Here is a 13284-nt window from a genome sequence, read left to right on the forward strand (position 1 = left end):
TCCTTGGTTGCAGCTCCCTCCTTCTATGACCAGTTCTTCCGACATCCCAGCTTTGGCTACTATTTAGGAATCATTCAATTCCATGTGGGTTGACGTTCATGATTTCCTCCAGACAGCTGCCAAAAAAATTGCGGTTTTGCTGACAGCCGCAGGCGTAAGCCGCTTCCTCTACAGCCAGGAGACGAAGTCTGGCTTTCCACCAGGAACATCAGACTCCGGGTTCCTTCTCTCAAATTTTCCCTGAGATTCATTGGTCCTTACAATATAATTTCAAAGCTGAATCCTGTTTGTTTTAAACTCCAGATCCCTAAAAGCCTCAGGATCTCAAACTCCTTTCATGTATCTCTTCTGAAACCTTTAGTTTTCAATAAGTTTTCTCCCTACCTTGGCTCTAATATCTGAAGATGATCAGGAGTACGAGGTTAGTAAAATTTTGGATTCTCGCTTCTGTAAAGGTGTTCTTCAATATCTCGTGGATTGGAAAGGTTTCGGTCCTGAGAAGAGATCTTGGATTTCTGCATCTGAAATCTTCACACCTCGTCTTCTGAGGAAATTCCATTTGAAGTTCCCCTCCAAGCCTGGTCCCAAGTGGGGGAGGGGGAGGCCTCATAAGAGGGGGGTACTTTCATGACCTTGCAGTAATACTTTCATGACCTGTCTGTCTCTTATCTGGTATTAGCCTTAGGGCTTGTACTCTCACACCTGCATGCTTAAGTAATCTTCCCTCAGTGTGGCTCCACCCTAGCCTCAACAGGAACCACTATTTAACACTGTGTTCTCCAAGCCTGCCTTGCTGTGCATTATTGTGTGTTTGGTTTTCTGTTTCCTGCTTGCTGCGTGCTCTACGTTTTTCTCTATTCCCGAACTTGGTGTGTTCTTGACTTACCCTGCCTGCTTGTGACCCTGACCTTTGGTGTGTTCTCTGTTTATCCCTGTCTGCTAGTCGCCCCGGCCTTTGGCTTATCCTCCTGTAGCCTACCATGAGCGTGAGCTGGGAGACTCTGGGGGCCGCGACCTGGAGTCAGTTGCAGCGCAGTTCATCTTCACCACTAGAGGCTCTGGTGAACACCTGCTGGCTCTTAGACTCCGCGCCCTGGGGAATCTTTTGCTCTAGCTCCCTGTAGGATATGTGTTGGTGCCCCAGTGTACCTGCCTTCCAGTACCACCCAGAGTTCCATCCGCAGCAGTCAGTCGTAGGGTCCACTACCATAGGGGTGCACTCCTGACCCCAACAGTGTGCATCTGTCACCTGTCCTCAGGTGACCTGACAATGTACTGTTATGAAAAGAATAAAAAAAGTACTGAATCTAAAAAAAGATAAGGGAAGCAATATTGTCCTTCCTACAGAGGAGTATTATGTAGGAGAAATTGAAAGACAACTCACTGGTGTAAAGTGTTATGAGCAGATTAGGGAAACCCATAGACTACTGACTTAACAAAAGGCTAGATGGGAACATAGAGGGCAGCATGAAGATGAATATGAGTATATGAGGGTGGAAGAGTTTAAATCAGTATTAAACCCTAATGATTCAACCAGTAAGTCTGTTATATTTCAATACACCAAGTTTTTCTGCATACATAGCAGTCAGAGGGTTAAAACCATTTTAATTTATGTAAAATATTTATACCAAAAGAAAAAAGTTGCTGTAACTGCTTAACCATTTTGCTGACCAGCTAATGCTGATATCCAGAAGGGCAGGGCTAGGCAAAGCAACATACCTATACGTTGCTTTGAATTTGCCGCTGTGCAGGCCCGCCGCATGCTCCGTGAGCATGCCCGTGGGTCCCGCAGACTCGATGTCCGCCGGGTTCCCGCAATCGTCTCACAGAGATGCAGAACAGGGAGATGTAAACAAGGCATTTCCCTGTTCTGCCTAACATGACAGAGATCTACTGCTCCCTTTCATCGGGAGCAGTGATCTCTGTCATATTCTAGGTAGCCCATCCCCCCACAGTTAGAATCACTCCCTAGGACACACTAAACCCCTTCATCGTCCCCTAGTGATTAACCCCTTCCAGTGTAATTTACACAGTAATCAGTGCACTGATCGCTGTATAAATGACAATGGTCCCAAAATAGCATAAAAAATGTCCGATATGTCCGTCATAATGTCCCAGTCATGATAAAAATCGCTGATTGCCATCATTGCTAATAAAAAAATATAATAATAATCCCATAAAACGATCACCTATTTTGTAGACGCTATAACTTTTGCGCAAACCAATCTATATACGATTATTGCGGGTTCTTTTTTTTTTTTTTTTCACCAAAAATATGTAGAAGAATACATATTGGCCTAAACTGAGAAATCAATTTGTTTTTTTATATATTTTTGGGGGATATTTATTATAGCAAAAAGAAAAAAATGTTACTTTTTTTTCAAAATGTACGCTCTTCTTTTGGTTATAGCGCAAAAAAATAAAAACCGCAGAGGTGATCAAATACCACCAAAAGAGAGCCCCATTTGTGGGGGAAAATGAACGTCAATTTTGTTTGGGTACAGCATAGCACGACCGCACAATTGTCGACGCAGTGCCGAATCGCAAAAAGTGCTCTGGTCAGGAAGGGGGTAAATTCTTCCGGGGCTGAAGTGGTTAAAGAGTGTTAGCTGGACTTTGGCTTCAATTTCTTAGTGCATTTAAATCTGCTACTACATCAAACACTGCTCTCTTCTAATATTTAGAATGCTGCTGTCCAAAATTGGAGCCGCTGGTTGATTTTGGGATCGGCCTGCTAAGTTACCCTGGCGGTGTCTAGGGGTGCAATTGTGAGAACAGCGGTAGTGAGCAAAGGTCCAGACAGCCAATAAAAGGGTTTTCAATGCTTTATTGTCCAGGCCAAACACGGCCAACATCAACACGTATTAGGAAGGTCAAGGTTGATGAAGGAAAGAGAAGAGAACCTTGCTGTATCAGGCCTGGATGTTGAATGGAGCAATCAATACTGCTCTGTATAGTACCAATTGTTGTAACTCGTCGCCACTCTATTTGGAGTGGGTAAAGTGCCCCCGGACAGACCCACTATAATAGGCCTGGCAGCCGAAGCGTCACTCTGAACTAGCTGGGAGGAACGGGTCTAGGGCCTCTGCCACAGGCCAGTTTCAGGGACTTAGGTGAATAAAGAGAGCTAATCCTCCCATTTGACTTTTCCTATATGGGCCCCCAGATGACAGCAAGCATAACTGTCAGTGGTCCGGATGCCAGATCCCAGACTCGGATCCTCTCAACAAGTCATGGGACCCAGTGGAACAAGGCCTATGATGAAAAGAACACCTTGCCTACTGTGAAGCATGGCGGGGGGTCAATCATGCTTTGGGGCTGTTTTGCTTCTGCAGGTATAGGGAAGCTTCAGCGTGTGCAAGGTACCATGAATTCTCTTCAGTACCAGGAGATATTGGATGACAATGTGATGCAGTCCGTCACAAACCTGAGGCTTGGGAGACGTTGGACCTTTCAACAGGACAATGATCCCAAGCATACCTCCAAGTCCACTAGAGCATGGTTGCAGATTAAAGGCTGGAACATTTTGGAGTGGCCAGCGCAGTCACCAGACTTAAATCCGATTGAGAACCTCTGGTGGGAATTAAAGAAAGCAGTTGCAGTGCGCAAGCCTAAGAATGTGACTGAACTGGAGGCTTTTGCCCATGACGAATGGGCGAAGATACCCGTAGATCGCTGCAAGACACTTGTGTCAAGCTATGCTTCAAGTTTAAAAGCTGTTATAACTGTAAAAGGATGTTGTACTAAGTACTAAGATTGAATGTCAATTGGGGGTTGAATAAAACTGATAATGATGTGAGCACAGAAAAGACATTTGTGGTTATTTCATTATAAATGTTATGTTATATTTGTCTGACCTACACGTGCCTCTTTGATTTAATTGTAAGCAGGATGACAGGATGATCAAAATCAATGTCAAACTGGGCAAAACAATCAATTTCAGTGGGGGTTGAATAATTTTGAATACAACTGTATATATATATATACACACAATCAATTTGGGCAGCAATATGTTATCATGAGATACCTTTTAAAATGAATGGCACCACAATGCAACTCACACAATGATTTGCGTTACCTTGTTGTGGCAATGCGTTTTACTGCATGCACATATAGGTGTGCATCTAACTTAAGCATATTCTGGTGGTCCCGAGACAGAAAAAAAAATATTCAAAAAAAGATGGATTCCCTTAATTTGCATAGATTTCCTCTCACTTCTTGTTTGGCTATGAGACAGGAAGTGAAGGGAAATCTCTGCAATGGGGCAGGGATGGTAAAAAATTAGAAGCGACGCCCCCCCCCCCCCCCCCCCCAGTTGCAGAATGCCAACCGCCCACATACTGGAAGAAGTGCGGCCGATTTATGGGGGCGCTAAACTAATTTGCCTAACAGTGTAGTGCAAGCCGGCGGGGACACTTTCTGTGCTGCCCTAGGCCTGGGCCTTGTTGGTCTAGGCCAGGAAACAGCATTGCTCACCACTGTAAATCTGCAGAAAAAAAAGGTAAACTAGGTAAACTTTTGTATAAAACATTTCTAAACTGAAATGTCCTCATTTGTTCTTTTTTAATAAATATTTAATAATTATTAACATATGCCCCATCTGACTTTTTGCTGTCTCTCTCTCTATAATTTACAGATGAAGAAAACATGACATGTACAACACCTGCGCATATTCATGGAGAATTATTGAAAAATACCGAAAAGCATATTAATCTAATGTGCTTCACCAACCTATATGAAAGAGACTACGTTTTCCTCATGCTGGTGGGGTTTGTCATATTTGGCTCTGGTACAGTCGTGGCTTGGATGACTGGTGTCTGTATTGTGATCTATGACCGACTGTGTGGCAGCAGTGAGGACGATGAAGAAGAAGATGATGAACCTCCTCCACCTCCAAAACCAAAGAAAAAAGAAGAAGCCTGAGCAAACACAAACAACATGAAAAGTCAGTTTTTCATCAGATTACATCACTTACTTTGATAGCACAGAAATCTATAAATGTAAGCGAAGTATCAAACTATTAAAATGAATTCCACACTTCAACACTTCTTTTTTATGTACGATTGATGCAGTGAAGTGAACTATAAGAGATTCGATGTTCCATAAAATGAACGTTATACAAGATGCTGCTGTGTAAGTGTTTTCTACTCTCGATATATGGATTTCTGCATGTACTGAAAGTGTCAGCATGCAGAAACAAAAGGCTTAAAGGAGTTGTAAAGCCAGAAGGTTTTTTATCTTAATGCATTCTTTGCATTAAGATAAAAAACCTGTGTGTAGCAACCCCCCTAATTACATACCTGAGCTCCTTCTCTCTCCAGCCATGTCTACGATCCCCACAGCCATCCAGGACACTCCTCCTGAGCAGCGGCGCTATTCTCTCCCGCAGCTGTCAATCAAAGTCAGGGGCGAGAGGGGCTCCACGTCTGAATGGATACAAGGAGCTCTGACTCGGCTTGGGTGCCCCCTGTAGCAATATGCTGGCTGAGGGGCACTCAAAGGAGGTAGGGGCTAGGAGCAGCGAAGAGGGACCCGAGAAAAGGAGAATCCGGGCTGCTCTGTGCAATACCAACTGCACAGAGGAGGTAAGTATATAAGTTTGTCATTTAAAAAAATAAAAAAAACAAGCATTTACAATCACTTTAACTGAAATGGTTGACTATACCAGTAATGCTGGTAGTTATGCCTTGTACACACGGCCGGACTTTTCGAGAAAAAAAGTCAGACAGGCTTTTTTTTTTCGGAAAATCTGGCCGTGTGTAGCCTCCATCAGACATTTTTTGTCGGAAGTCCAACGGATAGAGATAAAGAACCTGTTCACTTTCTTTCCGTCAGGCTTCCAACGGACTCATGGTAGACTTTTGCACGGTCAAAAGTCTGACCGTGTGTACGAGGCATTACTGTATGTCTTTGCACTTCAGCCCACGCATGCTTAAGCTGGCCCTAGATGGATCGAAATTCAGCTGATTCAGTAGGGACTGGATGAATTTTGAATGGTCATTGGCTATTCCTGTTCCAGAGAAGTTGATCTAATGATCAACTTCTCTTGAACAAGCTTGTTGGAAAATGTTTCTTTGATCAGTGCTGCAGCCTGCCAGCCTGTGGAAACAAGGTAATGTAAGCTGTGCTCCCCCCGACTGACAGAACATGGTAATGTGCTCCCCCAGACAGACAGAACAAGGTAATGTAAGCTGTGCTCCACCAGACTGACAGAACAAGGTAATGTTCTCCCCCAGACTGACAGAACAAGATAATGTGCTCCACCAGACTGAAAGAACAAGATAATGTGCTCCACCAGACTGACAGAACAAGGTAATGTAAGCTGTGCTCCACCAGACTGACAGAACAAGATAATGTGCTCCACCAGACTGACAGAACAAGGTAATGTGCTCCACCAGACTGACAGAACAAGGTAATGTGCTCCACCAGACTGAAAGAACAAGATAATGGGCTCCACCAGACTGACAGAACAAGGTAATGTAAGCTGTGCTCCACCAGACTGACAGAACAAGATAATGTGCTCCACCAGACTGACAGAACAAGGTAATGTAAGCTGTGCTCCACCAGACTGACAGAACAAGGTAATGTGCTCCACCAGACTGACAGAACAAGGTAATGTGCTCCACCAGACTGACAGAACAAGATAATGTGCTCCACCAGACTGACAGAACAAGGTAATGTGCTCCCCCAGTCTGACAGAACAAGGTAATGTAAGCTGTGTTCCCCCAGTCTGACAGAACAAGGTAATGTGCTCCACCAGACTGACAGAACATGGTAATGTGCTCCACCAGACTGACAGAACAAGGTAATGTGCTCCACCAGACTGGCAGAACAAGGTAATGTGCTCCCCCAGACTGGCAGAACAAGGTAATGTGCTCCCCCAGACTGGCAGAACAAGGTAATGTGCTCCCCCAGACTGACAGAACTAGGTCATGTGCTCCCCCAGACTGACAGAACAAGGTAATGTGCTCCACCAGACTGACAGAACAAGGTAATGTGCTCTCCCAGACTGACAGAACAAGGTAATGTGCTCCCCCAGACTAACAGAACAAGGTAATGTGCTCCCCCAGACTGACAGAACAAGGTAATCTGCTCCCCCAGACTGACAGAACAAGGTAATGCGCTCCCCCAGACTGACAGAACAAGGTAATGTGCTCCCCCAGACTGACAGAACAAGGTAATGTGCTCCCCCAGCCTGGAGGAACAAGATAATGTGCTCCCCCAGCCTGGAGGAACAAGATAATGTAAGCTGTGCTCCTTAAACCTGGGGGGGACATTAACTGATTCCCGGCCTATTTGCCAAAGACTCCTGGGCCGGCCTCTCGTCTATCAAGGGGTGGACGTCATATGATGTCCTTCCAGATCGCACCCAGTGCGTGGCTCGCGCACTGATGCGATCTGTCACCAGCTGCATCCAGCGGACGCAGCCGATGACTGATCACTGTACCTGCCCGCTGGTGGTACCATGTGACCGCTGTAACCAATCACAGCAAGGAACATGACAATTGAAAACAACTAATGGCTACCTTTCAAACCACCCACTGTACACAATTGTGTTTCTAGCTGTGATTGGTCACAGTTATCTCATGATACAGACTGGGCCAATCACGGTCCATCTGATGCCAAATTTTTGGTAAAATATGAGGCCTCATACACACGACCGAACATGTCTGCTGAAACTGGTCCGCGGACATGTCCGACCGTGTGTACGGCCTAGCGGACCGGATTCCTGGCCGAGCAGACAGGTTTCCAGCGGACAAAAGTTTCTTAGCATTCTAAGAAACTTGTCCGCTGGAAAGCTGTCCGTCGGACATGTCCGATGGTTAGTACGACTCATCGGACATGTCCGCTGGTTATGACGTATAACCAGCGGCCCGAAATCCTGCGCATGCCTCGAATTGATTCGACGCATGCGTGGAAGCATTGAACTTCCGTGTCAGAGAACGTCGGTGTCTTCTACGTCACCGCGTTCTCTGTCCGCAGGGATTTTGGTCTGATGGTGTGTACACACATCAGACCAAAACCTCCCAGCAGACATGTCCGATGAAAACGGTCCGCGGACCGTTTTCATCGGACATGTCTGGCCATGTGTACAAGGCCTAAAAGACAGGGTTGCATGAGTAGATACGTTTGTGCGTATGTATATGTGTAATTTATTTATTTATTTTTGGGAGGGAGGTTATATGTTCTTGGGTGTAACTTTAGTTTTTTGCGAAAAAAATAGATATATACCATAGACTGTGGACTGTATAACTTTCCTACAGACTAAATTATATACACTGATTTGGGTTATTTTCACCAAAGAAATGTAGCAGAATACATTTTGGTCTAAAGTTATAAAGAAAGATTATTTATTTGCAAAATTGTATACCAGAAACAAAGAAACATGGGTTTGTTTTTAATTTTTTTTTTTTACTTTTTTGTTTATTTATCAAACATTAAAAAAAAAAGTGGTGATTAAATAACACCAAAAGAAAGCTCTATTTGTGTGAATAAAATGATACAAATTTCATATGGGTACAGTGTTGCATTATCATGCAATTGTCATTCAAAGTGTGACAGCGCTGAAAGCTGAAAATTGGCTTGGGCAGGAAGGGGGTAAAAGTGCCTGGTATTGAAGTGGTTAATGTAAAATGCGCTTCACCAACCTGGTAGAACAAGGTTAATGTAGGATGTGCTTCCCCCTACTTGATGGAACAAGGTAATGTAAGAGGTGATCCACCAACCCGGTGGAACAAAGTTAATGTAACCCGTGCTCCCCCCCTACTTGATGGAACAAGGTAATATAAGATGTGCTCCACCAACCCGGTGGAACAAGGTAATGTAAGATGTGCTCCACCAACCTGGTGGAAAAAGGTTAATGTAGGATGTGCTCCCCCTACTTGATGGAACAAGGTAATGTAAGAGGTGATCCACCAACCCGGTGGAACAAAGGTAATGTAACCCGTGCTCCCCCTACTTGATGGAACAAGGTAATGTAGGATGTGCTCCACCAACCTGGTGGAACAAAGGTTAATGTAAAGGCGCGTACACACGGTCAGACTTTTTGCCAACAAACTTCAAAATGAGCACGTTTTCAAAATAGTCCGACCGTGTGTACGCTCCATCAGACAAACTTTTTCGGGTTTCATCGGACAAAAAGTTCGGTCTGCAAACGGACAAACTTTATGTCAACAAGAGTCCGAAGGTGCCTAGTCCGAGCGTGTGTACAGCAAGCAATTGGACTTTTGTACAAAGTACAAACGCGCATGCTCAGAAGCAAAGACCAGCCGGAAGCGTTCTGTCTGGTAAAACCAGCGTTCGTATTTGAAAGAGCACATTCGTGACGCGGCAAGTTCTGAAATCAAGAAAAGCGGCGCACATTCTCTTCTTCTTTATAATGTGACAATACTAAAAGCTGCTTTGCTGGTGATACTGACGGAGTAAAAACAAATGTCTTTACTTTGGATTAGTGTATTTTGGTTATATGAATCAAACATATTTCTATATTTTTTTGTGGGTCGAGTTAGCACAACCCCATTGCCAACATGTCTGCTTGACGAACGGACGTTCAGAAACGAACAAAATTGCATGAAACTGAAAATCGCGAATGCACACAGACGAAACCTCTACTAACTCTCGATTAGCAGAAGGAGCCCAAAGGGTGACGCCAGAGAATTGAACTTCCTCTTTTAACCACTTGCTGCAGGCCGTACGACTTTCTACGGCCGCAGTGTAGATCCCAATTGCTGGGAGGCCGTCTACATACGGCCTCCAGCCACTGGGTGGCGTGCACGTGCCCGCCGCATCACTGAGTTACGATGCGCGTGCCTGGCGGCCGCGATGTCCGCCACGCACCTGCGATCGGCGGCTACACAGACAAGGTTGTGGATCTGTGTGTGGAAACACACAGATTCACATCCTATCAGGGAGAGAGGAGACCGATGGTGTGTCCCTTGTACATAGGGACACAGATCGGTCACCTCCCCCAGTCAGTCCCCTTCCCCCACAGTTAGAAACACTATGCAGGGTACACATTTAACCCCTTCCTCGCCCCCTAGTGTTAACCCCTTCCCTGCCAGTCACATTTATACAGTAATTAGTGCATATTTATAGCACTGATCACAGTATAAATGTGAATGGTGCCAAAAATTTGTCAAAAGTGTCCGCCATAATGTCGCAGTCCCAATAAAAATCGCAGATCGCTGCCATTACTAGTAAAAAAAAAATAATAAAAAATAATAATAATTCTGTCCCCTATTTTGTAGGCGCTATAACTTTTGCGCAAACCAGTCGCTTATTGCGATTTTTACCAAAAATATGTAGAAGAATACATATCGGCCTAGACTGAGAAAAAAAATGTTTTTTTCAAAATTGGGCTATTTACTATAGCAACAAGTAAAAAATATTGATTATTTTTTTCAAAATTGTCGCTCTTTTTTTGTTTATAGCGCAAAAAAATAAAAACCGCAGGGGTGATCAAATACCACCAAAAGAAAGCTCTATTTGTGGGGGAAAAAAAGGACGTCAATTTTGTTTGGGAGCCTCGTCGCACGACTGCGCAATTGTCAGTAAAAGCGGCGTAGTGCCGGAAGCTGAAATTTCACCTGGGCAGAAGGGGGGTATATGTGCCCAGTAAGCAAGTGGTTAAACTCTCGTCAGTACGTTGAAACGTCACTACGTACGTGTTTGTTGCCGAAAAAGCCAGAGCGTGTTTATGCTATGGGTGTGACCGGACAACTCCCTTCGGACAAAAATCCAAGGGAAAGTTTGTTTGATGTCCGATCGTGTGTACGAGGCTTAAGCTGTGCTCCCCCTACCTGGTGTAACAAGGTAATGTAAGATGTGCTCCACCAACGTGGTGTAACAAGGTCATGTAAGGTGTGCTCCCCCTACCTGATGGAACAGATCATTAGATATTTCAGTTTTTATTTTTGCCCTTCATGTGCTTCATCTTTGAAAATATTTGTGCACAAGTATAGGTGCTGCCGAAAAATGATGACATGAATAAGGCATGATTGTGAAGATTGGGATATTCTTCTTTGGGAAGATAAAACTTAGTCCAGTAAAGAGACACTTTCAGATTTTTCTTCACCCACATGTGTTCCCTAAGGCCCCTTTCACACGGTCGGGTTGTTCAGGTCCACCTGTCAGATTTTACGGCGGACCTGAACGGCTGCTCCATGCATGCCTATGGAGTGTCAGATGTCAGCGGAGACATTTCCGCTGACATCCGATCCGCCAAAATCAGCCGGATGGCGATACTTCCCCATCCGTCCATGTCAGATCGGATCGGGTGAGATCTGATGAAAACGGACGTGCTGTCCGTTTTCATCAGATCCCTCCATAGGAGACAGAGGCACTGCACAAGACCCTCCCCACTCAGTGAGCAGAGAGGGAATTGTCATCCACCGACTCAGCAGAGAGATCTCCCGCTGAGCTGGCGGACTCTGTAGCGACGAAGTCCGCCTTGTGTGGAAGAAGGCTTAGTGTAAATGCATTTTTACAAACCCCCCCAAAAATTAAAATCTTTAAGTTTACAATTTTGTGTTGGGCTGCATTCATAGCCATCTTGGGCCTCAGGTTGAACACCCAGCCTTCAAGTGGTTCTAAAGGCAGAATTCTATTTTACCTTCAATCTTTCTGCATGCAGCTTTCTACCCAGCCCCCCCTTACCTGAGCCAGATCTCAAACCAACAATGTGCACAAGAGCAGAGGCTCTCCTGGCTCTCTCCTCCTCATTGGCTCAGAAACAGTGGACACACAGAGCTCACGCAAGTCGCTTTCTATGGGGGCACTCAGCAGTGGGGAGGAGCCAGGAGCGCAAGCGTGGTGCCGAGAAGAGAAGGATCGGGCTGCTCTGTGCAAAACCACTGCACAAAGCAAGTAAGTATGACGTGTTTGTTACATTTAAAATGTAAACCTTTACAATTACTTTAAAGTGGTTCCAAATGTTTAAGGATTTTTATCTTCATGCATTCTATGCATGAAAGTAAAAAATGTTCTTTGTTTATAGACATTCGGAAAGTCACGTGGATCATGTTGTATGAAAAAATTGTGAGCATCCAATAAACAATCCATCTTTGACAAAATATGGTCCCCCGGCTTGCTTTTTTACAGGTTCAGAATGAAAGAAACTGACTTTATGGATGATCGATAGAGGATCCCCGGACGGATTCACCTATTTTTTTCTTCTCATTTCTTCTATGGCTCCCCTGATACATGCAAGGCTTAGCATCATGCCCTAATGGCTTTCTTTCCCTTTTTTCTATTCAAGTTGCTTGTGTTTGCACTCGGGGGATTGGAGTCCCTAATATGGGGCCGCCATGTAGCTGGGCAATCGATAGTATTTTGGAAGCTATAATCACTGGATAAGGGCTTTCTCAGTTTATAGGCCTATTTTCAGTGACTACGCTTTAGTAAGGTCTCAACCTCAGGATCCTGTATTTTGTTTTCATATTCTGATTAACTGGGCAGTTGTCTGGACGCAGTATGCTATGCATACTAGCACATTATGCTATTGTCTTGCTTTTTCCCCCGCAGTGTACTACATCTTTAATAGTAATTCCCTTTAAAAGAGAAGTATGTTTTTTTTTTGTTTTTTTTATTCTCACTTACCAAGGTGGATGCAGCATTGGTCTGATGCTGCATCTGTCCCTCGGCACTTTTAACACTGAGAACTGAGCGATTGAACACCGCCGAGCAGTGACTGACAATCTGCAGCTCTCTGCTCTCGGCCCCCCACCCCTCACTCACTGGAACGCTGAGCTGTGGAGGGGGCAGGAGCAGCTGGTTCAGGCTCTCAGCAGCTCGCTGAGAGCCTGAGTCGGGTGTCAGTCCAGGCATCTAGGGGGATCCTGACTCCATGGTCGGCATGACATGGTGCCTGGATCGACTGGTGCCTGGATCGGAAAAAAAGTGTGCTAGGTATTGTAGATCAGTAGAGTACAATACAGAGGTGCTGTCAGAACATATCAGTATCAGTATAGTAGAACGTGTTGCCTGACATTCTTCCTGAACAGGTCACATTCAGAACATATCACTTTTTATGACATAAGAATACACCATGTTTAAACACATAAGCAAGCCAGTTCATGCCACCTGTTGATCAGGATTAGTGTTGAGCAGAATACGCCATATTCGATTTCACGATATATCACGAATATATAGCTAAATTCGAATATTCGTGATATTTTATCGAAATGAAATTTTTGCGAAATTTCGCTATTGCGAATGCGAAAATAATTGCGAAATTTCGACAACAGCGGAAGGAGCACTCTGATTGGCTCAGAATATTTGTGATAT

General features: G+C 44.6%; 1 protein-coding gene across 1 annotated transcript in view; it reads left to right on the forward strand.

Annotated features, from left to right (window-relative positions):
• Window positions 1–5040, forward strand: part of LRRC52 (leucine rich repeat containing 52) — a 133316-nt gene extending 128276 nt beyond the window's left edge. Inside the window, exon 3 of the mRNA XM_040359735.1 lies at window positions 4637–5040. Coding sequence (XP_040215669.1) covers window positions 4637–4923 — 287 coding nt within the window. The 3' untranslated portion in view covers window positions 4924–5040. The remainder of the gene's footprint in view (window positions 1–4636) is intronic.
• Window positions 5041–13284: the final 8244 nt, after the last annotated feature.

The sequence above is a fragment of the Rana temporaria genome, chromosome 7, assembly GCF_905171775.1.
Source record: "Rana temporaria chromosome 7, aRanTem1.1, whole genome shotgun sequence".
NCBI classification, from domain to species: domain Eukaryota; kingdom Metazoa; phylum Chordata; class Amphibia; order Anura; family Ranidae; genus Rana; species Rana temporaria.